Source organism: Lynx rufus, unplaced genomic scaffold, assembly GCF_022079265.1.
Source record: "Lynx rufus isolate CCGP_SWC_20201006 ecotype Redwood Valley unplaced genomic scaffold, mLynRuf1.p SCAF_1, whole genome shotgun sequence".
Taxonomy (NCBI): Eukaryota; Metazoa; Chordata; class Mammalia; order Carnivora; family Felidae; genus Lynx; species Lynx rufus.
In genome coordinates this window covers 82,695,924-82,720,414 of record NW_025814823.1, presented here as the reverse complement: position 1 = coordinate 82,720,414, position 24,491 = coordinate 82,695,924, and the positions used below count along the sequence as shown (strand labels likewise).

The window sequence follows — 24,491 nt, the reverse complement described above, 5'->3', positions numbered from 1 at the left end:
TTGAATCACACATGCACCATGTCTCATCGCCTCCTCAGAGAGTAGCGTCCTTGGAATGAATGGTGGAAGAAGAGGTTGGCAAATGGCAGTGCATCTAAGGATCTAAGTTCAAAAATGCATTGGCAGTTTGTAAGCTTGAGGAAACTTAGTACTGATATTTCTGAGTTTTGGAAGACACAAGCTGAGAGCACCGATTTAGGTATTTCTCCCAGTGTGCTTAGCTTTGTTATAAATAAAATCAACAACTCAGTGAAAATTGTAGGACTCTACGTTTGCCTGTTCATTCATTCATATACCCAGCCATCCATGCATTCTTCCTTTGATCCATCCATCCGTCATCCAGCCAGCCAGCCACCCATCAACCACCCATCGATTTACTCATTCTTCCATTCATCTATCCATTCATCTATCATTCATTCACCCATTTAGCAATGGCTCCTGAGGGCCTTCTGAGGGATAGTCAGCACCAGGCCAGGTATCGGGCATATATCTTCCCCTCTGGGATCTTCAGCTCACAGTTTAGTGGCCTGCAGTTTTGCTCACTTCTTTGTATCTTTAGCTGTTTAAGTAAAGCAGAAGCAAACTCCTGAGAAAAATGATTGCCAGGTGACAGACGGCTTCATTTCCAACCTGGGTGGCCCTGGCCTCCTGCTGGCTGGTCTGCCCATTCCCTGCTCCTGACCCCAGCCAGGCCCTCACACGCCTCCTTGTGTGGTCAAAAAGAAAGGGTAAGTTTGTAGGCAACAGATCCCTGGTTCTGAATCTGGCCATCTGAACTGTGGCCTCTGCTCCGTGGATCACTGGGAGGGTGATGCTCATGGGAGTCAGCCCAGCTCCTGAGCCTCAGGCCACAGTTTATGTGTGGCCAACTTGTGGTGCAGGTGGGGCCGGCTCTCTGTTCTGTGTCCAGTGCCCTTCATTCACTGAGATTTCCATAGGTCTTCCTCTTTGGTCAGAACGTTGAAGGACAATTAGAAATGTCTCTTTCTCTTGGGAGAGCGCATAGTGGTTTTAGGTGCATCTGTCTTAGCTTTGCTGTTACTCGGGGTTAATCATCTCTGTCCTAGATTACCAGCCAAATGAGCACCCCTCTCACCCCAAATAAATCAAGCACACAAATTAAGATAAATTGTCACCAGCTTATGGCCCAATGGTTTTGGAAACCACATTCCCATGGGTGTAATTAACTTAAGGGAAGGGCACATGGCTTTTCGGTCAGCGAGGCTCTTCCAGAACAATACAATCGCTGTCAAAACACATGACACATAGCTAGTAATAGGGCTTTGAAAAATGTAATACAGCTTTCTGGATAACATATAGAACAGCTTTCCTGTGGCAGTGCCAAGTTTATGACCATACAGAACAGCTTTCTTGTGGCAGGTGCCACATTTATGACCATACAGAATAGCTTTCCTGTGGCAGGTGCCACGTCTATGACAACTGGGAACTCTGCTCACAGATCCTCAGTGTCTTTAGTTCCTTCGTAGTCTAATTCTTGGTTTTGTGAGTGGACACATCGTGCATCCTAAGTCTTTTCTTTCAGAGCCAGAGCCCCTCCCTTTGTGACAAAGTCTGTGGCCTTTGCTCTCCCTCTAAACCCGGCAGATGTCCCTGTCTGCTTGCCCTCAGCTCTGGGGGCTTCATCTGAGTGCGCCTGGCCTCACTTGCCTTTCCTGTCTGGGAGTGGCCAGTCCATGACTGAAAGCAGCACGGGGAAGTGAAACCAGGCCGTCAGGGCCCTCTGGATGCTGGTGGGGAGGGGTGTCCCCGCCCTGGCTGTGTGGCTCTGCCTGCCAGACCTGGCCTCTGTCACACCTGCCTGAATGTCACCTTCACAACCGTGATACAAGCTGAAATACAAACTTGCTCTGACCATTACTTTTCTTTTAAAGGAGTTAAGAGTCTAAGCCACGTCTTTATCAGAACATGACTTTCTGATGGGTGTCTTAGCAAAGTGTTGTAAACAGCGAGGGAAAGGGACAGGTGAGGTGCCAGACCATGGCGTGAGGCCAGCTAACTGTGGGGGCCCATCACTGCAGATGACACACCAGCTCCTTTCAGTGTGGTTTTGGATCCCAGTGTGCTGTCGGGAGCCCGACCTGGCTTCCTAACCTTGGTTGAACTCCACGACCCGTCATGAGCCTCGGTTTCCTCCTCTCTGATGACGGGGTTAATTGAAAAGACCTTGGAGCGGTTGTGAGGGTCAGATGGAAGGACATACAATCACAGCACCTGTAGTGGGCACCCCTCCTCGGTGGGTGCTGCTGTGTAGCGACCTGGTCCCGTCCAGGGGAGCATCTAGGGCTAAGCCACGCTGTGACTGACCCTCAGTGAGAGATGATGGTGGACGGGTGGGGCCAAGGACCCTGGGGACAATTCCAGCTGCTCTCTGCTGCTGGCCAAGACAGGGCAAGTGGTCCTAGTATTTGGCAGACAGCTGGTATGGTGCAGAGCTCTTAGTTCACGGTCACGGACGGAAAGGACCTTTGCTTCCCTTGCACCCTCCACACCTCGCCCAGCACCAGTTCCTTGTACAAACACAGTCAGTGCAAGTCAGCGCCTGCGTGTGGATGGCCCCACGGGGTCTGCATGCTTCTGGGAGGAGCCCGGTGTCAGCGAGGGTCCAGACAATCTTCCTCCCGGCCCTCCGCCTCCTGTGAGACAGTGGGTCCCTTAAATGACATCCCCGTTGCCGCTTACAGAAGGTCCAGGCAGACATCATTCTGCAGCGGCCGAGACAGCGGCCTGGGCCGCACCCTCCCTCTTCTTCCTCACGCCATGGTCCTTGAGGTGTAAAGTGGCTTTCTGGGTGGTTCTGCCCTGCTGTCACTGAGCCAGCTGTGGAGAGTTCCCCGCCTTCCTCACGCACGTGCCCCGCCCAGGTGCCTGTCTGTGCCCACTGGGGAGGAAGGCGAGGCCCTCCGCCAGCTGCTGTGGGCACTGTGTGGGGAGTGCAGGCCACGCCAGTAAACTGTCGCCCCTTCTTTTTCTTTTTCCACAGGACTATTTTTACCCAAGATACTTAGGTAAGTTTGCATCGCTGCTTCTGTAGTTGTAGAGGAACAGAGGTGGACATGTCACCTGTCAGCTGGGCCAGCCCGTCCCGCAGGTGCTCCCAGGGAGGTTGCTTTACTCACACGGTGAGCTTGGGACTCTTGGAGCATGCGGTCACAGCGCCTGTGTCTTTCACGGCAGCACGATCCGCGTCAACCGCGATCCAGTGCCGTTATTTGCAAACCGCTTCTCTGTTCTGACACCGCTAGCTTGCTGTTTGGGAATGTGGCTGATTTAGTGAGTCTCAGACCTGTTGGTCTCGGGGTGTCTGCACTCCTGAAGTTACTGAAGATGCCGAAGAGCTTTTGCTCCGTGGACTATGGTGGTTGGTATTTGCTGTGTTTTTTAACAGAACTGAGCCCAGTAAGAGATGTTTTTGTTTAATTTGAACAAGAGGAACGGACAGGCAGGTGCTCCTGTCTGCCCAGCAGGGGCGTCACCAGGCAGCGTGGCCCCCAGAAAGCTCCTGAGTGTACTTGGGAGAGAAAGTAAGACGCATGACAGCCAAGTGACCAGGGACCGTCAGAAAGAGGCTCTGGACTTTCCCTGAACTACTCCTTTAATTGATGCTGTTCTAAGATTTTTCTAAGATGTACATCATTATGAGACAGACCTACACCAGGGTCTGTTCCTTCTTAAGTATGGTGAATTTCCTGTTGGCCTTATGTCCTCTTAGCGGTATTCTCTGGGTCTGTGCCATAGTGGACCCTGAAGAGCTGGGGACCTGCCCACTCCCGGGCTCCCTGTTGGCCTCCGCAGGCCTTGCTCCTAGGTGTCTGGGATTTGTTTCCAGGGGCAGAGGGTGACCAGCTGTCCCGGGAGCTGCCTCCAGGTCACCTGGGCCCCAGTCCTCCTGGGCATGACCAAGCACCAGGGACCTACTGAAGGTCCAGGAATGGCTCAACACCCGTTCTGCATGAGTTCCAGTGTCTGGTCCCCTCCTCCAGCTCCCGTGTGAACCAACCTGTCAGACAGCTCGGGGAGGGGGACACTCAAATCATGACTTCCACATTCAGGGTCCAACGGGGGTTCTGCTGGAGACCAACTTGAAATAAGGTTCACCTCTCTGACTGTGGCCAGAAAACCCAGTGACTGTTCCTGGTCCTTCATGCCACCAGAGAGGCCGCAGACAGACCTTTGGACACAGTTCAGCCTTTTTGTGGGAGGCCTTTTCTTGCTTGCCAGCGTTAAAATCTCTAATAACAAAAGCTGGAGCACCTAGGGAATGTGAATAATCTCCTCTTCCAGAGGTGGCTCAGAGACGACTCACGAGTTCTGAGGTCTGTCCTGTCGTCTGTCACCTGTGACAAGAATGACTGACCTGCTTTCCATCTGTCTTACAGACTGCGTCAGTAGGCATGGGCCCCCGCACAGCAAGAGCCCAGCTTTCGCTGCCTGCGTTCAGAGTAAGTCCGCCTCCCTGCTGTTCCTCTCAAAGCCCCGCGGGTTTGGGTAACTTCAGGCTCTGCTGTGGTTTTCCAGGGACCTTGACTAGCCCCATTACCTTAAGGAGCTGCAGCCCCGGCCTGAGCTCTGCTCCTTTTCCACTGAACTTGCCCTTTGCAGCAAGTGAGGTTCGTTTTTCTAAATAAGCAAGCAGTGCTCGCGGTATAAAATCTAAGCCTTTCCTGGGTGTGAGGAGCGAGCACTTCGCCCCCGGCTGTGCCTCCTGGTCAACCGGTGAGGCTCCAGAGGCCCCGGTTACCAGATCTGAGAATATCCTGGGGCCTGTAAACACATACGCACAGTCTCTTGTTTTGCACAAATGCCAGCTTACCACACGGGCGTGCCAACCTCTCTCTGCCCTGAGTGCAGCTCGGCACACATGCACGTTCACGGCAACACCGGCTCGGGTAGGTAGCATTAACTGTGAACTGGGGACTTCTAGGCTACCTCCGGTTTTTGACAAGTACAAACAAAATCTCACATGCATCTGACAGTGTCTGCAGGACAGAATCCCAGGGCGGGACCTACAGCACCAAGCCCAGTGTCATTTCTCATCTTGGGCCTGAATTACGCCAGGAGCGAGCAAGCGCAAGCAGGAGGCCCACCCACTTATCTCTGCCAAGCTGGTGCATTTTTTTTAACTTTTTGGTTTCACCCAGTATAAACGATGAAGGGTGACTCCCAGTCTTTGTGTTTATGTTTTTCTCACCGAGTCAAGCTGAGCTTTATGTGTTAGCCGTTCGCACAATTTTCCCTCTGCTTATCATGCATCTTTTGTATTCTTATTAACATCATGTAAGTGATCACTCAGTAACACTGACTTTTCGCTGGCGAGGAACGCTGTAGCCACCTCAGCTGGGACTGACTCTGGGCCCGGCTCAGGTCTGAGCTCCTCACGGCGAGCTGGCTGGTCGACCCTAAGCCCAGGTGTCTGTGTGTTCGCCGCACGTGCTGGGCAGTTGGGCTCTGGGCGCGCAGCCCCTGCACCTGAGGCCAGGCCTGCCGCCCCCGGGGAGCCCAGGAGGGGAGGACCCAGAGCTGCTCATGGACTGGCTGGCCTGGCTTGTGGTGCTGCTGCGTCCAGCCACCCACCTGTCCATGTGCCGGCCAAGGGCCTCACCCCACTCGCCTGGCCTGGGTAACGGGCCCAAGCCCTGGTTCAGGGGAGCAGAAGAAATGATTGATTTAACTCAGGAAGGCAAGGGAAGGGTGGTGAGGCCGCGTGGCCCCTGCTCCCCTCTGACCCCAGGACAGCGGCACAATAGCAGGTGCAGAGCAGACTGGCTTCTGTCATTTTGGGTACAAGTGCCTGTTAACTCAGGGTGGTCAAAATCCATGCCCATGCATCCTTGGCAACCTGGAGCAGGCTCCCTCCCTCGGCCCCCTGGGGTCAGCTCATGACCTCGGCCTCCTAGGGGTCAGCCCGTGACCTCAGCCTCCCGGGGGTCAGCCTGTGACCTCAGCCTCCCTGGGGTCAACCCGTGACCTCGGCCTCCCTGGGGTCAGCTTGTGACCTCGGCCTCCTGGGGGTCAGCCTATTTCCTGGGATCAGCCCATGACCTTGGCCTCCTGGGGGTCAACTCGTGACCTCAGCCTCCCTGGGGTCAACCGTGACCTCGGCCTCCCTGGGATCAACCTGTGACCTCGGCCTCCCTAGGGTCAGCCCGTGATCTCAGCCTCCCAGGGGTCAGCCCGTGACCTCAGCCTCCCAGGGGTCAGCCCGTGACCTCGGCCTCCCTGGGGTCAGCCCGTGACCTCGGCCTCTCCAAGGGGCATGGTCATTGCAGTTTTAGTTTCATGTCATGTTGGCTTTTTGTTTTTAGCAATTTTTTTATTGTTGTTAATTTGCTAAACCAATTTTTTCTTTTAAATTATGTCTCCAAATTGATGAGATTGCTTTATTTTTTTAATGTTTATTTTTATTTTTGAGAGAGACTGAGCATGAATGGGGGAGGGGCAGAGAGAGAGGGAGACACAGAAGCAGGTTCCAGGCTCTGAGCTGTCAGGACAGAGCCCGACACGGGGCTCAAACCCACAAACCGCAAGATCATGACCTGAGCTGAAGTTGGACGCTTAACTCACTGAGCCACTGTACATCCCCGTAGATGTTTAATTCCTGGGTTTTAGGCCGAGCCCCCCGGCACCCCCGTAAGTATTTAATTCCTGGGTTCAGGCTCCCTTTTCTGGAAATCATAAAAAGTTACCTAGTTATCCATGCTTCCTGACACAGCGTGAAGATCATTGTTTCCAGAGAGGTGCACCCTTGTTCCAACAGCATTTATTTAAAGTCATTGAGTCCTGGGCCATGTTGTACCACGTGAGAGATTTTGTGGCCTTAGAGGGACCGGAATTGTTTGAATAGCAAAGATGCGTTCTGAATGGGCTTGAGGCTCTGGGTTCTGGTGGCGGCTGGGGTGAGGAAGGAAGGGGGGCTTCCTGAGCTGGCACCAGGGTCAGATCTCATGCAGTGGCGGCGCTACGCCCCCCCATGCCCAGTCTCTCTGGACTGTGCGCTATGGTCAAATGTGTCGTCCTCCGTGGGTGCCTGACTGCACACCGTCTGTGCCTCTAAATTTTCCGAAATCTGGGGCAACCTGCAAATACAGTGCGTCCTTATTGGGGTGTGTATGAAGGCAGCTGGGGACAAGGACCCAAGGCCTGTCACTTGGGAAGGACACACGCCCTGCCTGCACCCGCACCCCCACCCCCTGCGCCCCCGGAGTGGCTCCTGCAGGCCTCTCCACCCGCAGCACAGTTCGGGCAACTTTAGGCTGTTTTCATGGTTCCTTCCCGACAGCTGTCTCATTTGGTGACCGTGAGGCAGCAGAGCTGAGTGCTTGACTGTCCATTATTGTCGGAATCGAAGCAATGTCCCCCCAAGAGCCCATGTCTCGGTTTGCCCAGGTGCCCGTGTCCAGCCCTGCTGCGCTCCGGGCCTGGGGCTTTCTTCCCGCCGACGTCTCCACCTTCCGCCCGCCGTGTCCGAAGGGCCCCTTCCCTTTGGCCACAGTGGGCCCTGCACTGAGTGTGTCGTCCAGCTTATAACTCATCTTTATCTTCATTCCGAGATGGAGAGAAAGGCCTCCTGTCGAGGGATCACACGGCTGCTCAGAGCAGCAGGGCCGCGTGGGGGCGAGGGGAACCCCATGTTCTCAAGGCTCGTTCTCACTGGAGGCCCGGCCACAGGGAAGCGGGTGCCCTGGGTGCCTGCAGAGGCTTATCCTCACCCGTGCTCTCAGGTGCACGCCCTCGATCCCACGGGAGTTCGCTGGGCCCCTGCCCGGTGTCAGATGCTCAGATACCACCCCTCCCCCTTCCTTGGGTCCTGGGGCCGTTGTTGTGGGGTCCTGTGGGAGCCCTGCTGCGGTGTCCCCTGGGGAAGTCTGTCTCCACCCTGGACTGTGCGTCCCTGAGGCGTTTTTATTCAAGGAGCTTTAGCCATTTCAGGCAGTTCCATGTGTCAAATGCACACTTCTGAAATAACTGAATCTTGAACCAAACGCGTCAAGTGGAGACACCCTTCTGCCTTTGGGGGCCCCACTGGGCTTGTGCTGTGAGCAGGCAGGCCAGGCCCTGGCACACGGCACACAACCCTCCTGCCCTATCTGCCATCTCTGGGGCTGGTGTTGGGCCTTGCCCTCCCCAGCCCTCCTGCCCCTCCCCACGGGCAGCGTGGGGTCTGCAGGGCTGACCTGCCAGCTACTGGTAGCTGTGGGACACGCCGTTCCCAGGCCCCGTTTCCTCATTCCTGGACCCGATTCTTGCGTGCTTACGGGGAGAAGGCATTTACCTTCCCTGCCAAAAACAACTGTGCAAGTGTCATAAAGCATTTGGGGGTGCTGTGTCCGGTCAACACTTGCCAGTGAGTGTGGCAGGGCCACAGGAGGAGCCCAATGCCAGACTCAGGCCCCAGTTATTTGCACACAATTATGCGGATTCCCCAAGAAGTGGGGCCCTGGTGACAAGGTCACAGACCTGCATGGGACAAAGGGACGCAGCTTGGCAGAGTCTGGAGTCCTGCCAGTGAGGGCTGACAGGAGGCCCAAATGGGCTAGGGGTCACTTGAGCCCCAGGCTGGTGAGGCAGAAAAGGGCTCTACTAGGAATTCATTGCTGGTGACCACAAGCAAGGCCTGGGGCAGAAATGCTGTCCCCAAACCTGGCGTTGGGCTGGAAATGTCAGTCATTTTTTTTTTTAATTTTTTTTTAACGTTTATTTATTTTTGAGACAGAGAGAGACAAAGCCTGAATGGGGGAGGGTCAGAGAGAGGGAGACACAGAATCTGAAACAGGCTCCAGGCTCTGAGCTGTCAGCACAGAGCCCGACGCAGGGCTCGAACTCACGGACCGCGAGATCATGACCTGAGTCGAAGTCAGCCGCTTAACCCACTGAGCCACTCAGGCGCCCCTGAAATGTCAGTCATTTTAAGGAAGAAGTGATAAACAGTGGCCTGTGCCCACCTGGTCAGTCTCCCAGCAGGACAGACACCTGAGCTCTCGGCTCTTGGGGGCCCTGTTGGCTCGTGCAAAGAAGAGGCTGGAAAACCCTGGAGTCTGACGAGCCTCTCCACCTGCCCAGCCGCCACGTTGTGTGGGCTACTCTCTCCATAAATAATGAGAAGTGGGGCACCTGGGTGGCTCAGTCGGTTAAGCGTCCGATGTCATCTCAGGTCATGATCTCACGGTTCGCGGGTTCAAGCTCGACATCGGGCTTTGTGCTGACAGCTTAGAGCCTGGAGCCTGCTTCAGATTCCGTGTCTCCCTCTCTCTGCCCCTCCCCTGCTCGTGCTGTCTTTCCAACACAAATAAATGTTAAAAATATGTATATACATGTAAATACAAGAGAAGTGATTGACCTGATCAGAGAGTTGTGGGGTGCATGGCCCTGGGAAGGGTGACACAGTGACCTGCTCTCCCCTGCGGGCCTGGGGATGGCTGTCAGCTGGCCAGCCTGGAGCCCACAGTCCCCAGGGCCACAGGGAAGCGGTCCAGAGCAGCAAGGTTTTGTCCACACTGCTGAAGGATACCTGCCTGAGGGACAGCGAGTTTGCTGCGGGCACTCTGGGCATCTCCCGCCCCGTCTACCAGCCCTGGCCCTGGGTTTGGACCTCAGCCACAGGCCCAGTGCTGTCCCCAGGCCGGAAGAGGCAGGTGTCCATGCTGGAAGAGGGGAGGGGAAGGCTGGCCAAGGTATGTCGAGGAACCAAGGCGAGAGCTGACCCACACAAGGGCTGCAGGGCCGGAAATCTCCTGGGCCTGCCAAGCATAGGCACAGTGAGAGCGGCAGAGGTCAGCCTGGGCCTCAGTGCTGAGATCCCCTGGAGACCCCTGGCCAGCCCCTCCCACACAGCATGGGCACCCAGGCAAGCCAGGCTGCTCGTGGGCGGGCCCTGCAGCTATGGCACCTTGGAGCTGGGCTTCAGCGGCCTGTGAGAAGTTGCTCACATGCCAAGTCGTTGGAAGGCACTCCCTGCGACTGTCTCAACTAGCCTGTAAAGCAGGTGGTGATTGACAGTCTTGGCCGGCAGACCACCCCCTGAGCAGGGGCCGGCCGGCACCCCTCTCTGGGAGAGCCAAGGCAGCCTGCGCCTGGGCAGTCCCGCATCCGGCCAGGTGGTGTGGGGGTGCTCCTGTGGCCGCCAAGCCCTGCGGGGAGCATGCTGGGGTTTGAGTGGATGGGGCGCCTGGCCGGGGACGGTGGAGATGTCGGCCGGGATGGAGGTTCCTCATGTGACCCTTAAGGTCAGCCAGGGGTCTGTGGGCCTGCTCCCTGGGAGGCCAGAGCACAAGGGGCCCAGCCAGGCCCACCCCGTCCTCCTCTGCTGCCCTTGGCCCAGCGGGCAGGTGGACACTCCCTACAAGCTGACCCAGATCTCCCTGGAACAGACGAGGGCCTGGCCCACCTGCTCCATGACTGTTCTCCTGCCCAGAACTGGGGTCCATGCCTCTAGTCTGGGCCCGCCTCGGTGGACCTGCCCCCCGGCCGTTCCCTCCCAGCTGAATGTTTTCTCCTTTTTCTCAACATAGACTTGCCTGACCAGTGCTCCCCAAACCCCTGCAACAAGGAGGGGACCCAAGTCTGCCAAGACCTCATGGGCAACTTCTATTGCCAGTGCAGAGCTGGCTGGGGCGGGCGGCTCTGTGACAGAGGTGAGGCCCCTCCCTGTGCCCCCAGCCCATCCGGGGATGTGCAGGGCCTGTTCCAGAGGAGGCAGGAGCCCCAGACTGTCCGGGTACCTGGCCCCTCATGGCCGGCCTACCTCCCTCCGGCTCAGAGGAGAAAGGAGAGGAGGGGCCCCTTGGCCCCTCACGTCCCCCAAGAACATGGAGAGGCACTGCTTTCGCCTCCAAGGACAGGGCGCTGTCCAACCTTTGAGAAGCTATCAGGTGCTGGCAGTGGCCTGGCTCAGGCAGGACTGGAAGAAAAGCCACCGTAGGGCTACCCCTGGGGACCCTGGGTGGGGCCTTGTCCAACCTCCCTGTCTGCAGTTTTGGGGGGCAGCAAAGAAGCCGCAGGAAAAACGCCCCAAGACCTGGTGACCTCGGGGACCCCTTCACTGCTGCTCCAAGCCACCCCGGGGCCCTGCCCTCCTCCAGTGCGCACTCGCAGTAGACGAGCACCGCCCTTGGCACAGCGGGGTCTCCTGTGGGGACAGGCGTGCAGGTGCTTGTGCGTCACCTCTGCATGCTCTCCAGCCTCTCTTTGCTCTGTGCCCAGATGTCAACGAGTGCAGCCAGCAGAATGGGGGCTGCAACCAAATATGCCTCAACAAGCCCGGCAGCTTCCACTGCACCTGCTACAGTGGCTATGCGCTCACGGTGGACAGCAGGACCTGCCAAGGTAACGCCCGGGCCGAGCCTCCCCGAGCCCTCCCCGTGCCCTCCCCGTTGGTCTGTGCAGCTGCCAAATTGCCAGAGTCGGCACGATGGCCAGATTGCTGAGGCTGGTGGTCACCTCGCGAGAGGCTGTGGGTCTCTGCAAAGGCGGGAGGGGGGGAGGGGCCTCCGCAGAGCACATGCCCGGGCATGTCAGTGGCCACGGGAGCTGCCGCAGCATCCAACCCGGGATGAGTCACCGGGCTTTCAGCCACTCCCTCTGACCCAGGGGCGGCCCCCATCCACACCCACCCGGCTTGCTTCCCTCTGGCAAAGGCTCAAGCCGAAGGCAACTGCAACTCTCGTCCCTTCTGTCTCGGGCCCCCTGCGGCCCAGCATCCTGCAAGCTGTGGCCAGCCTACTGCACAACAGGGGCACCCCGCTTCACAGGGGCAGCTCTCCGCCCACCCCACCCCACCCTCCAACTCGGACCTGCTGACGTCTGTCACTGGCATGTCCCTGGGAATCTGGGACGTTTCTTGAGTGCTGCTGGCTTGCCCCGGAACAAGATGGAGGTACTGAGGGGGAAGCAGCCTCCGGAGCAAGGGCCCGTCCGTGGCCCGCGCACCTCTACCTGCTGGGGCCGAGGGGCAGGGTTCTCAGGGCCGCGGGCAGATGGTCTGTTTGGACGCCCCCAGGAAATGTGCCGTGTGCTATGGGGGACGTCCTGCATTAGCCTCCTGAGAAGTCCCTGAGTGACCAGAATCTCCCTCCCACCCGCTCGCCAAGTCTATGATGTGTGAGGACTCTAGGGGTCCCAGAGATTCCCTGCATCCTTGCCTTTGCCCCCAGAACAGCGTGTAGGGTAGTGGGACGGGACTCTGCACCTGCTGGGTCAGCGGGCTGCAAGGTGCTGTCCTCAGCATGACTGAGTAATGATTAGCATGATGGCAGGCGCCCCACCTCTGCTGCCAGGTTTCAGGGTGTGCCTGCCGAGTCCGGTCCTCACATACTTCCCTTTCTCTTGGCCATCAACTATTTCTTTGGGGACCTTGGGACCCCCAGATGCAGGCAAGGGAGGCTGTGGGGAATGGGGATCCTTATCACTGTGGAGCCTGGACTTTCCATCTTGTTCTACTCAGTCAGAACCCGAGATACTGGGAAGGAGGGAGTGGGATCGCTGCACCCCACTTCAAGGGCCCCCCAGCAGCATAGGGAATGGGACCCAGGCCTCTCCATCATCTGTCCTTGGCTGCAAGGAGGGGTCCCCAGCCTGCATGGCTGGGAGGTGGGCTGGGGGCCCCCGCAGGGGGAGGGCGATAAGAGCCTGTTTTGGGCCCAAGGACCTCTTGGCCGCAGTGCACACAGTATGGTTGGGCCTAGGCTCTCTGCCCCCCCGTGCCAATGCTGCACACTGTTCACCTGCTTTGGCTCCCAGTCACCGTGCTCTGTGACCAACTGCCCAACAGTGGCATCTCCAATGGGCAGAGTGTTGGCAGGATGTGAGGTGTAGGGAGGAGGGGCCCAGAGGCTGGAGCTCAGCTGTCTGGGCCCCCAGCCCGGCCCACAGTACTGCCAGAGGCTCTGTGGCTGTGGCCAATGGGCACTGTGGGAGAAGAAAGCAAGGTGGCAAGGGGCCACGTGGACGCGTGGGGTCTGGAGCTTTGTCCGCTATTTCCCATGGGGAGGCTTCCCGGCCTGGGGAGTGCTGGTGTGCGGGCACAGGGCCAGGACAGGGGAGCCCTTTCCTGATGCTGCCGCGGGCTCTCGGGTCCTCCCGCCCCGGCCCCTCCGCTGTCACAGGCCCCGCAGGGACTCTGCACACCTCGAAGCCCAGGTCATGAGCTTCTGTAGAGCAACAGAGGCTGCGGAGGCTGTGGGGGGTCCCTGTGGTTTCCTTGGTACCATGGTAGGGCCTCATGGGCCGTGTTCAGAGAGAGCCTGTGCCAACGAGGCATCCTGTGTGCGGAGCGGCCCGGGGCCCTGCAGCCAAGTGTAAGTGCAGAGCAGGGAGCGCGGTGTCCTCCCTGGTGCGGCTGGCATGCCCCACGTACTAAGGGGAGCTAGGTTCCTAAGGTTCTGGACGTGGGGTTGGCCCTGCCTGGCTCCTGAAATGAAGTCCAGGCTCAGAAGCGTCCACACAGCTGGAAACGGATCGGGTGCAACCTGGCAGTTTCACACACCATCTCTCGGGGGACGTTGCTGGCTCGTTCTTGGGGTCGGTGAGCGATGTCTTCCTCATTCTGCACCTGCAAGCCTGCGTTTAGCTGCCCTCGTGAGGAGTCGTGAATGGCGTGGGGCTCGGAGACACACGTGTCGTGTTGCTGTGTAAGGACCCATGGTGTTTGAAGTAGCAATGACACGAGCCACCTGTTCCTTCTGACTCTGGAGGAAATGGGTTTTTAACTGCAGAAGTTTCGTGCTGGTCGTTTGCTGGAGGGGCAAGATGGACGGAACCTCAGGAAGAGCCTTGATAACTTGTCAATACTGTGGTGTTTGAATTCCGGTGGAGAGACCCAGGGTGTGAGTGGAGGCCGAGTTGGGAGATGCAGGTGGCATCCCGGGGGCATTGGGGGGGAGTTGCTCCAGGGACGCAGGGTACCCTCCGTTCGGAAGGCCCCTGGGGTTTTGCTCCTATGCTCCAGTGCTCAGAGCCCTGTCCAGTGTCCAGGACACCGATTGGAACTGCCCCCCATGGCCCCAATGCCTGGGCCTGGGGCTGCAGAGTCGGTGGCTGGGCGGAGGGGGCGTGGGCCTAGTCTGCCCTGGGGGCTGCGCCCCCGATGCGCGGTGCTCCCGCCACAGCATCTCCCCATGGCGGTCAGAAAACCCCCGGTCCAGCATGCTGGTTTTCTTGCAGACGTGGACGAGTGCGCAGACGGCAGGGCCTGCGGGGAGGCGCGCTGCAGCAACCTGCCGGGCTCCTACGCCTGCCTCTGTGATGAGGGCTACGCATTCAGTCCCCAGGAGAAGGCCTGTCAAGGTACCTCTTCCCAGCCGCCCACCAGCACCAGGCGCACACACACGTGCAGGCATGCACACACAACACACCGCACCCACCTGTGAGCACGTGTGCTCGTGTACACATGAGTGTGCGTGCCGTGTGTGCACACATGTGTGCGTACAATACACACATGCATTCGTGCTGCCTCTGAGTGCAGCTCGGCACCTTCTCTGACCTGCCCCAGACCGTACGCCCTGTGCCGCCGTAGCAGATGGGCTTGTGTGTGGCCCTCAGTTCCAGCTACTGTGTCTGGGGACAGCTGGGGATGTGCAGCCGCTCACACCCTCCGTGCCCCGGGGGTGCCTGCCAATGGCAGTGGACCCTTCAGACGAGGACGTGCTTTGTGGCTGACCAGCTGGCTTATTCCAGCGGCTCCTTGGACCTGCCGGGAAGCACTGTGGGCGCCGTGGGGGGTTGGTGCCTCCTGAGTCACATGCTGTGGAGCCCGTAGAGAGCACGCCGCACGTGTGACCAGACAGGTGAGGCTTGCCCATCCCCCTTGTGGCCACAGATGTGGACGAGTGTGCTGAGGGGCGCTGTGAGCAGGCCTGTGTCAACTCCCCAGGGGGCTACACCTGCCACTGTGACGGGCGTGGGGGCCTCAAGCTGTCCCCGGACATGAACACCTGCGAGGTAGTGTCCTCGGGGCGGCCGCCCACTTCGGGAAGACCGTTCTCAGGGAGGAGGGCTGGTGACCCAGGGCAGTGGCGATGCGGGATGGGGGGGGGGGGGGCGTGTCTGTCCTGTGCGTGACACCCCCAGGGCGGCTCCCTACCCGCGGCCCAGCAGGCAGCCTGCACCCAAAGCAGGCCCTGCCCAGTGCGCGTGCAGCCAGAGCCCCCAGACTGGGGGTGCACCCACACCCGCTCATCCCACTCCAACATCTGGGGGGCCCATCTGCCTCCTGCTTATGCACCTGGGTGGCAGAATGGCTGAGGGGGGCTCGACCTGCGACCCTGACAAGCCCTGTGTGGCCAGGAGGGGTGGAACCAGGTGGGCCCCACCTGACACTCCTCGCCCCCGTTCCACAGGACATTTTGCCCTGCGTGCCTTTCAATGTGGCCAAAAGCGTGAAGTCCTTGTACCTGGGCCGCATGTTCAGCGGGACCCCCGTGATCAGACTGCGCTTCAAAAGGCTGCAGCCCACCAGGTGGGAGGCAGCTCGCAGCCCCCTGCGGTCCTGGCACATCCACGGCAGCCCGCTGCCAAGTCCAGGCTTTGGGTCAGCATGGACACCCACCACTGCGGGGCCTGCTTCTGGCGCTGGGGAAGGAGTCCCGGGGTGCCTGCCCGCCCGTGTCGGTCTGGGTCCTATGGGGCCTGTGTGTCACCTGATGATTCTCATGCTGGCCCTCAGGCTGCTCGCTGAATTCGACTTCAGGACCTTTGACCCCGAAGGGGTCCTGTTCTTTGCTGGAGGTCATCAAGACAGCGCCTGGATCGTGCTGGGCCTGCGGGCTGGCCGGCTGGAACTGCAGCTCCGCTACGGTGGTGTCGGCCGAGTCACCAGCAGCGGGCCTGTCATCAACCATGGCACATGGCAGACGGTGAGCATGGCCACCCCCGCCCCTGGCCCGGGCGGCGTAGGGACTCCTGGGGAGGGCCTGGGGTTTGCTCGTGCCCCCAGCCCAACCGGCGTATGGGACTCCTGGGAAACGGCCTGGCCGGCATAGGGACTCCTGGGGAGGGCCTGGGGTTTGCTCGTGCGCTTAGGCACCCGACAGTTGGTGAACACTACACATGGTGGCATGGGCCCCGGCCCCTGGGAAGTTCACACTCTATGGGCCATTCCTCCTGGGACACCTGGCTGTGTCCCCGAGACCATTCTGTCCATTACAGCAGCTCCTGGTGGGGCCAGGGGCTGCCGGTCACCCTGCAGTGTACAGGACACCCCACCTCAGAAAACTATCCAGCTCAGGATGTCCGTGGCGCTGAAGCTGGGGGTCCAGGGCCGAAATCTAGGCACGGCTCCTGCCCAAGTGTCCGCAGCATCCCGGGACCTGCGCCCTTCCCGCCCAGACCCAGGCGCACTCACATACGGGTGCCTCCCTCTGGAGAGTGCCCTGAGCACCCAGAGCCCCAGAGGCAGGTGTCCCACCACTGCCCTGCCTGCACCCCCCTGCACAGCAGCCTGACACACAGGACCCTTCCTGAAGTTTGGAGGGCCCTGGTTGGAAGTGGGCTCTTAGTAAGCACCTGGGAGAGAAAAGCATCCTTTTGCCCTTTAAAAGCTATGTTAAAATAGGACTTTCTGAATAAAAACACTGGGGACATCTGCTAAGGCGTCCACCCTGTTAAGTAAGGCCACCTTCCTTCTTTCCCAAGCTCTCAGCACAAGGGTCTCCGGAGCTGCGGGAGGGGTGCCGACAGCAAAGCCCAGATAAGACCGCGGAGCCAGAGGGACGCGGCCTCCTTCAGGGCCCAGGGAGGCACGTGCTCCAAACGGGCAGCCTGGCCCCTGTGGTCATGGGGCGTGTGGGGTCCAGGGGGGTGGGCGGCACCCAGGTGAGAAAGCTGGGGCATGCAGGGCCTGTGACGGGTGACTGGCACAGCTGCCCCCGCCCGGTGCATGAACTGGCCGCTCAGGGTGGGGTCAGCGGGGTCGGCTCATTGGCAGGCCCTGCAGCCGCCCCTCCTGACCTGCTTTTGCCCCTGCAGCCCCCTCACGGACACCGTGTCCTCCTGACCACACTCTGACCCAAGTACCGACAAGTTTCCCGTTTTAACCAAAAAGGAAACTGATGGACCTCTGGAGGGTTAGGAGAACACAGAGTGTAGAGAGAGGTTTCTACATTCTCCTGCTTGGAAAGGAGGAAAGATGCAAACTTCTGGAGTCCGTGTGAATTCACGCACAGCATCCGGTCCGTGCCAGACACTTAGTTACCTGCTGGGAGTTAGAAACGTGCCCCCTGCCTTTGATGGGGCCCCTGCGGGTGGGAGAAGTGAGGCACCAAAACAGTGATGTCAGGCGGGGTTCCTGCTCCCAGGAGGCAGCTCCCGGCAGGGCTTATAGAGGCGCCAGGATGGGGCAAGGGACACGGCTTGAGGGGCTTCACTTGGAGGAGGAGGAGCGAAGGGAGAAGCCAGTGCTGGGGGCCTTTTGGGAACTGGAGCCTCACCCCGGCTGGAGGGAGGTTGTGTTGGCACACAGGGACAGGGAGGTATGCAGGTGAGCCCCGGGGCCGGGGGTCCCGGGTGAAGGTGCACCCCGCCTCTCCGGCCCTGGTTTCCTTCAGATCTCTGTGGAGGAGCTGGACCGGAATCTGGTCATCAAGGTGAACAAGGATGCCGTGATGAAGATCGCGGTGGCCGGGGACCTGTTTCAGCTGGACAGAGGACTGTATCATCTGAACCTGACCGTGGGAGGCATTCCCTTCAAGGAGAAGGACCTGGTCCAGCCAGTAAGTACCATCATCAGCCTGGAGTCGGAGTGCAGGACCCATCAGGACAGGCGAGCCCACGAGCTGCTGTGTTTAGTGCTTCCCAGGCTTAGGCGGTGGCTTCCCAGAAGTCAGCAAGCATGCGTGCACCGCCTCTCCCTGTGAGAGTAGCTTTAGTTTTCATCTAAAGTGATGATAAAAATGCCTATTTCGCATGAAAAATGAGACACAATGAAATTATTTTTGAGCAAAAAGAACGCTCAAGGGGCGCCTTGGGTGCCTCAGTTGGTTAAGCATCCGACTTTGGCTCAGATGTCACGGTTCGTGGGTTCGAGCCCCGCGTTGGGCTCTGTGCTGACAGCTCGGAGCCTGGAGCCTGCTTCCGATTCTGTGTCTCCCTTTCTCTGCCCATCCCCTGCTTGTGCGCTGTCTCTCTCTCTCAAAAATGAACGTTAAAAAAAACCTTTTCTCTAATTAAAAAACACAGTCAACTTTTTGACAATTTCCAAGAACATTTGGGTTGTTAGTCCTGCTGGGACTTCCACCCAAGTGGAAGAGGTCAGTACTAGTCCACCTCGAAGCTCTGCCCAACCTCACCCTTCCTGCACCACAGCCCACACCCTGGTCGGTAGATATCTCCCGTCACTCAGCGCGTGGACGTAAGTGGCCGGAATCCCGGTAGGGGGTGCCAGTCTCCATTCCACGGGGTCCCACAGTTGCTTATGCCTCCTCATTTTGCAGATACAGGCAGGGGTGACCCGATTTGCTCCAAAGCGTGTAGCACATGCCTGGTGCACTGGAATTGGCACTCCCAGCCCCTGGACTCAGTTTCATAGGTACCAGGTACCACTGCTCACATCACCTCGTCCCATGTCCTCCCGGGGGTGGCCAGTGCTCTGCTCTGGGAGTGAGCGTGCGACCACAGAAGGTGGGCGTCCGTGCACGACGCACAGCAGGAGGACCCGCCGCGAGTGCTGGGCCTCCTGCAAGGAGTCATCGTGTCCAGTGTGGAGCCCTTTAGGGAAATAAGTCATCTTTACAAGTAGGAATTGTTCATCTTTTGGCAGATTTCCACATGCCTGAGCCCAGAGGGCATCCCACGCTCTGACCACGTGGCCCCTCGTCATGGTATCTGGGAGTCTCTGTGGTCCCAGGAAGCCATGTGGATTTCTCTGTCTTCCCAGATAAACCCCCGTCTAGATGGCTGTATGAGGAGCTGGAACTGGCTGAGTGGCGAGGACACCACCATCCAAGAAACGGTGAAAGCAAACTCCAAGATGCAGTGTTTCTCCGTGACGGAGAGAGGGTCCTTCTACCCCGGGACCGGCTTTGCCTTCTACAGCCTCGATTACAGTAAGTGTGGGCTCCCGGGCTGGGGCTGGGCCTCCAGACAACAGGCAGTGAGAAACACACGAGGCAGGAAGCCACCTCGCAGGTGGCTGCTCCCACTCTGGGTCTCATGTCAGCCAGTGAGGAGGACGGGACAGATGGGAGAAGACTGCGGCCGTGCTGGTACCGGGGCAGGCAGGAGGACATGAAGGATCTGAGAGGATGCCTACAGACGGTTCTTGGATGAGATGAGTGAAGGTGTGTCCACACCGGCTGTGGGGAACATGGCTGACTCTGCAGTCAGAGCATCCTGAGGAGGGATGAGGGGCAGCACCCCAGTCACAGGGACCATCCAGGGACCCCGAGGGGCAGCACCCCGAGGTCACAGGGGCTGTCCCGGGGACCCTGAGGGGCAGCACCCTGGAGTCACAGGGGCCGTCTCAGGGCCCCTGGAGAGCTCTAGTGTTAAAGGAGAGAAGAGTGGCACAGCCACCTTGGAGGGCCACAACACAATGAACAACCCGCTCATGCTGACAGAGGAACAGTCTCAGAAACAGACTTTACCTGGGACTGAAGTTCTAAATCTTGTGCGTCCTTAATCGCCAGCTGGTGGGAAAAGAGCTCAGGGTGCCTGCATGAACAGCGTGGGTCAGTGGTGACCGCTGAGTGGTTCTGTTTGACCCTGGGACCAAGGGATTTTCCCTCCTCTCTCTTACTTAGGTTTAAAATTAACCTTGTTTCCTGAGCACATGCGACCTGGAGCCCTAAATTATTGTCACTGTGCCCAGAGAATCAGGAGAGCCAGGTCCCAGGCCCAGGAAAATGCACATGCACGCGACTGTGTGGACCCTGTTGGTGGGTTCATGGGCCCAGGTGCCCCCCCGCCCACCCCACGTCCACAGCCTGTGTGTCTGGTGGCCTCACAGGTGCCTCCCTGCTCCCAGCCAACACTGTGGTCCAGGCGGGCCCCCCCCCCACCCCAGTGCACCCTGGCTCCTTCCTGGGGTCTGGCTCTGTCCTCCCTGTCTCCACGGGCCACCTGCAGACCCTCTCTCCCCAGTTGGCGAGCTGGTTATGTTAGGCTCCCGTCTGCCACCCCCACCACAGACCACATGACCCCTCCCACTGGGAGGCCACGGGGGCCCACTCCTCTGCCCTCAGTGAGGCAGGCTGTCCTCTCAGGACCTTGGGTCACCCCCCACCCGTATCTTTGCTTTCATTGTCGAAAGTACTAGGTGTTTCTGAGGAAAGAACCAGCCAGTAACAACATACACGTTATTCCTTTGGTCTCATTGTTAAACAGGAAGATGTAGAACATCATCATAATGTTCAGGGTAAAATCTGGTATCAAAACATTTCATTACTTTTCTTCTGAGTATCACAGACGTTTTCTGTTGTAACACAGACCTGTGCATACCACGGTCTGTGCACTGTCCACACGGACTGGTTTGGGGCAGTCAGTTCTATGACAGCAAAGGCCAGATGGCCCTTAGAACTCGATGCATCTCTCATAACCTCAGACAGTCGCATCTTAGAACAGAGAAGCCTCCCTGAGAGTCACAGCCTCTGCACCAAGCAGCAGTTCAGGGGGAGACCCTCTTCCCCAAGGCTTCTCAGCACAGCCGTGGCTCCAGTGCCTTGGAAGATTCCGCCCCCACAGTGCACCGGTCCCGTCTCGGGGAAAACTCAGGGCCAGGAAACACTCCTCTCTTCCATCAAGAATAAAGGTGAAACTTGGCCACGGAGAAGATCACTGGTTTTTGTTTTTGTTTTTTGGCTGCTTTTTCCAGTTCTGCGCCCTTTGGATTCAGTGAATGATTATCAGGAATGGACTGTAACAAGCCCCACTTAGGGTCGGGGGACGCACAGATGATTTGCAGTGCTTGTAGTCCAGTGGAAGCAGCCAGGAGCCCAGGTCATGGTTCACTGTGGTGCCAGCCGGCCTGTGGCCAGGGCGCCCGAGCTCCGACAGATACGGCCCCTGCTGCGGCACCAGAGGCCCGAACGGGCTCCTTCATCAGGACTTGGAAGATCTTCTGAGACAAAGGCGCTTACAACCACGGAGCAAAGGGGCTTCTGGTCGTCAGATGATTCAAGTGTAGGGAGGAAATGTGGTGTCATATTTGTCCTCACACAACCACAGTCCAGCCCTTTCTACCAAAATATGTCTTCTGGAACTGTCCACGCAGGACACGTGGGGACATTCGACACGCCTTGGCTCAGGCCCCCGTGCATCGTTTCTGCACCACACACTTAGCACACGTACGACGTCACGTAGGCCGTGTATACATAAGGCGCCTAAGTGAGGAGCCACTCAGCTGAGCTGGTAGAATGGCAGCAACGCTTCGCCTCACACGAAACCGTGTGGTCTGTGGGGATGGAGCTCGGTGCAGCATCTTCCAAGCACCTCTGACCTTGTCAAACCGCCTGAGGGACACAGGCGGGGCGCGGTGGGGTTGCGGGCGATGCTCTGGCCCGTCCTGGGGGGGAAAGCGGGCAGGGAGGGGCAGAAGCCGCTCCTCAGGGGCCCAGAGCCCGGGTCAGGAGCCCCCCATGGGGACGGCCCTCTCGTGGTCACCCCGCCTACCCTCCGCGGCCACCCCCACTCACCGCGTCCTGCCCCACCCGGATCGCCTTCTGATGTGCCGCCCTCACCGCAGCTCGGACGTCCGCGGCCGTCGGCACCGAGGCAGCCTGGGAAATAGAGGTCGTGGCTTGGATCCGCCCCGCCACTGACACAGGGGTGCTGCTCGCGCTGGTGGGTGGCGACCGCGTGGTTGCCCTCTCCGTGGCCCTGGTTGACTACCACTCCACCAAGAAGCTCAAGAAGCAGGTACCACTCGCTGCTGCCCAGGCCTCCCCTCCTGGGCGAGTCCCCTGCTCCTGCCTCGGGAAGCCCTGCCCCGGCGTCACACAGCCCTCGTGAGTCCAACGGCCACACGGCCAGGGCCGCTGTTGACCTGAGGTCACCCGACACAACCTGTGGTCAGAGCCGTGTGGGCCGCGGCCTGGGAGCACTTGTGTGGCGGGGCCACTTCCCACCAGACACTCGGCCGACTTGGCCGTTTAGGACGATGTGCATCAGTCACTCACACTTGTGACCACTTCACTAACAAACTCAGGCTTCCAGTTTCCCTTGCCAGCTCAGATGTGCAGGCCCAGCCCAAAACTCTGGGGGATGCAGGCCAAGCCCCGGGTTCAGCCAACCCTTCACACCCAGCCACGCTGACTCTTGCCATGTGGGACCCACTGTTTCCTAGGGAACAGTGAGGAGGCTGTGGAAGGAGCTTTTATTCTCTTGCCTCTATCCAAAGCATGAGGACCCAGCTGACCAGGAGGGTGCGTGCACACCGAGCCAGCTTGCCTCCCCAGATGGTCCAGCCCTAGGCTCCCAGGACCGGGCAGTAGCAGGGCCACATCCAGACCCACCACCACTGAACACCAGTCCACACACCAGACCTCCTTCCCCAGCCTGCCTGCAAACAGCTTGGCGCTCCCACACAATAGTGCTCACTGTCCGGGGTGCAGAATGAGAGACACCAGGCCAAACTCTGCTGTCACAGCATGTTTCTGTTCCCTGCTTTCGGAGCGTGTCTGTTCCAAGTGTGTTTCTGTTCCCTGCTGTCAGAGCATGTTTCTCTTCCCCGCTTTCGGAGTGTGTCTGTTCCGAATGTGTTTCTGTTCCCTGCTGTCAGAGCGTGTTTCTGTTCCCTGATTACAGAGCGTGTTTCTGTTCCCTGCTTTCGGAGCATGTTTCTGTTCCCTGATTTTGGAACGTGGCTGTTCCAAGTGTGTTTCTGTTCCCTGCTGTCAGAGTGTGTTTCTGTTCCCTGCTTTCGGAGCATGTCTGTTCCGGGTGTGTTTCTGTTCCCTGCTTTCAGAGCGTGTTTCTGTTCCTTGCTTTTGGAGCATGTCCGTTCCAAGTGTGTTTCTGTTCCCCGTTACCGGAGTGTGTGTTTCTGTTCCCTGCTGTGGGAGCGTGTTTCTGTTCCCGGCTGTTGGAGGCTGTTCTGTCTGGTGAGAGCATCCCCATATGCATAGGGCCAGCTGCCTTCTGGTATGCTTGCACTTACTGCCCCGTACCTCCCACCACTGCGTTGTGGCCTATGGGGCAGTTTCACGTCGAGGAAGTGGCCACGTCCCACTTACGGATCATGGCCGCACTGGCAGCACCCCCACTTGGATGACTGGAGGGTGTGGCGCCCCCCCCCGCCCCCATCTTACACACTTGGAAACTGAGTCCCGCACCAGTGGGCCGAAGAGTGCAGGCTGCAGGGACACTGCCTCCTCCCCCACCCCCCCCCCGCCCCGCCCCAGGGCTCGAGTGATGGGAGACGGGGCAGGAGGCCAGCCTGCTCAGGTGCATGTCTCCCCATAGCTGGTCGTCCTGGCTGTGGAGGGAGTCACCCTGGCCCTGATGGAGATCAAGGTCTGTGATGGCCAGGAGCACCGAGTGGCCGTCTCTGTGCAGAAGGGTGAGGTCACCCTGGAGGTGGACGGCACCAGGGGCCAGAGCGAAGTGAGCGCCGCGGGGCTGCAGGAGAGCCTGGCCGTGCTCGAGAGGCACCTACAGGGCTCTGTGCTCACCTTTGTTGGCGGACTTCCAGGTAGGGCTCCTGGGGCTGCACACCTGGGAAGGGGCACTGGGGGGGGAAGGGGTGCTCTGGGAGGGAGGGGTGCTGGGGGGAGGGGCACTTGGGGAAGGAGGGGCGCTCGGTGGGGAGGGGGAGGAACACCAGCTGTCTGACCGTCCTCAATGTGCTGGCTCTAGACTGGGCCAGGGCATTTCTGTCCAGAAAGAACTTGTGTTTTAGAGGAAGAGAAAAATGCAGGTGCACCTCTTGACGGGCGTTGTGATGGCTCTGTGTTTATCAGCACCAGCTGGGCAGTTCAGGGGTTGAGTCCGAGACCATGCTTAGTGGGGACGGGTGTCAGCCTGAACATGCTGCACCTGTGTCCTCTAAGAGTACCCACCTGAGCATGCGTCAGACAGAGGCTCTGGCCAAGGCCCTCACCAACCCGCCTCCTTGTCCTAACATGCAGCTTCTGGGGACAGAGTCCTCTGTGCCCCAGGAAGTGCTGGCATACGGCCACCTCCTGCAGACTGGGGACCCGTTCCTGACCAGGCAGAACGTGACTGCCCGTGGCCGTGAGCCAAGTGATCGGGGCAAAGTGGTAGAAAGGTGGTTGAAAGGCTGATGTGCGCCCCTGCACAGCCCAGTGCAGGTTCTCCTTTGTGCAGAACGCACGATTTCTGCCTTGGCTGCCAAACACACACTCCATTTAGTTTTAACAAACAAGCTCTTGAAGACGATGGACTGGGAACCCCGCAGCCTGAGTGACTCATTTGGGCCAAGAAGGAGATAACACTGATTTACTGATGTGACTGTTCGTGTGCACTTCCTGGGGACCTGGCCGGGTGTTCAGTGGTGCCTGTGGGCATTGGCCGAGCTGGTGCTGTTC

General features: G+C 58.8%; 1 protein-coding gene across 1 annotated transcript in view; it reads left to right on the top strand.

Annotated features, from left to right (window-relative positions):
* GAS6 (growth arrest specific 6) overlaps window positions 1-24,491 on the top strand; it is a 33,479-nt gene that overhangs the window by 8,350 nt on the left and 638 nt on the right. The window contains exons 3-14 of the mRNA XM_047082122.1: window positions 3,002-3,026; window positions 4,398-4,460; window positions 10,527-10,649; window positions 11,218-11,340; window positions 14,176-14,298; window positions 14,831-14,952; window positions 15,351-15,469; window positions 15,677-15,866; window positions 17,556-17,720; window positions 18,884-19,052; window positions 21,689-21,861; window positions 23,407-23,635. Coding sequence (XP_046938078.1) covers window positions 3,002-3,026; window positions 4,398-4,460; window positions 10,527-10,649; window positions 11,218-11,340; window positions 14,176-14,298; window positions 14,831-14,952; window positions 15,351-15,469; window positions 15,677-15,866; window positions 17,556-17,720; window positions 18,884-19,052; window positions 21,689-21,861; window positions 23,407-23,635 — 1,624 coding nt within the window. The remainder of the gene's footprint in view (window positions 1-3,001; window positions 3,027-4,397; window positions 4,461-10,526; window positions 10,650-11,217; window positions 11,341-14,175; window positions 14,299-14,830; window positions 14,953-15,350; window positions 15,470-15,676; window positions 15,867-17,555; window positions 17,721-18,883; window positions 19,053-21,688; window positions 21,862-23,406; window positions 23,636-24,491) is intronic.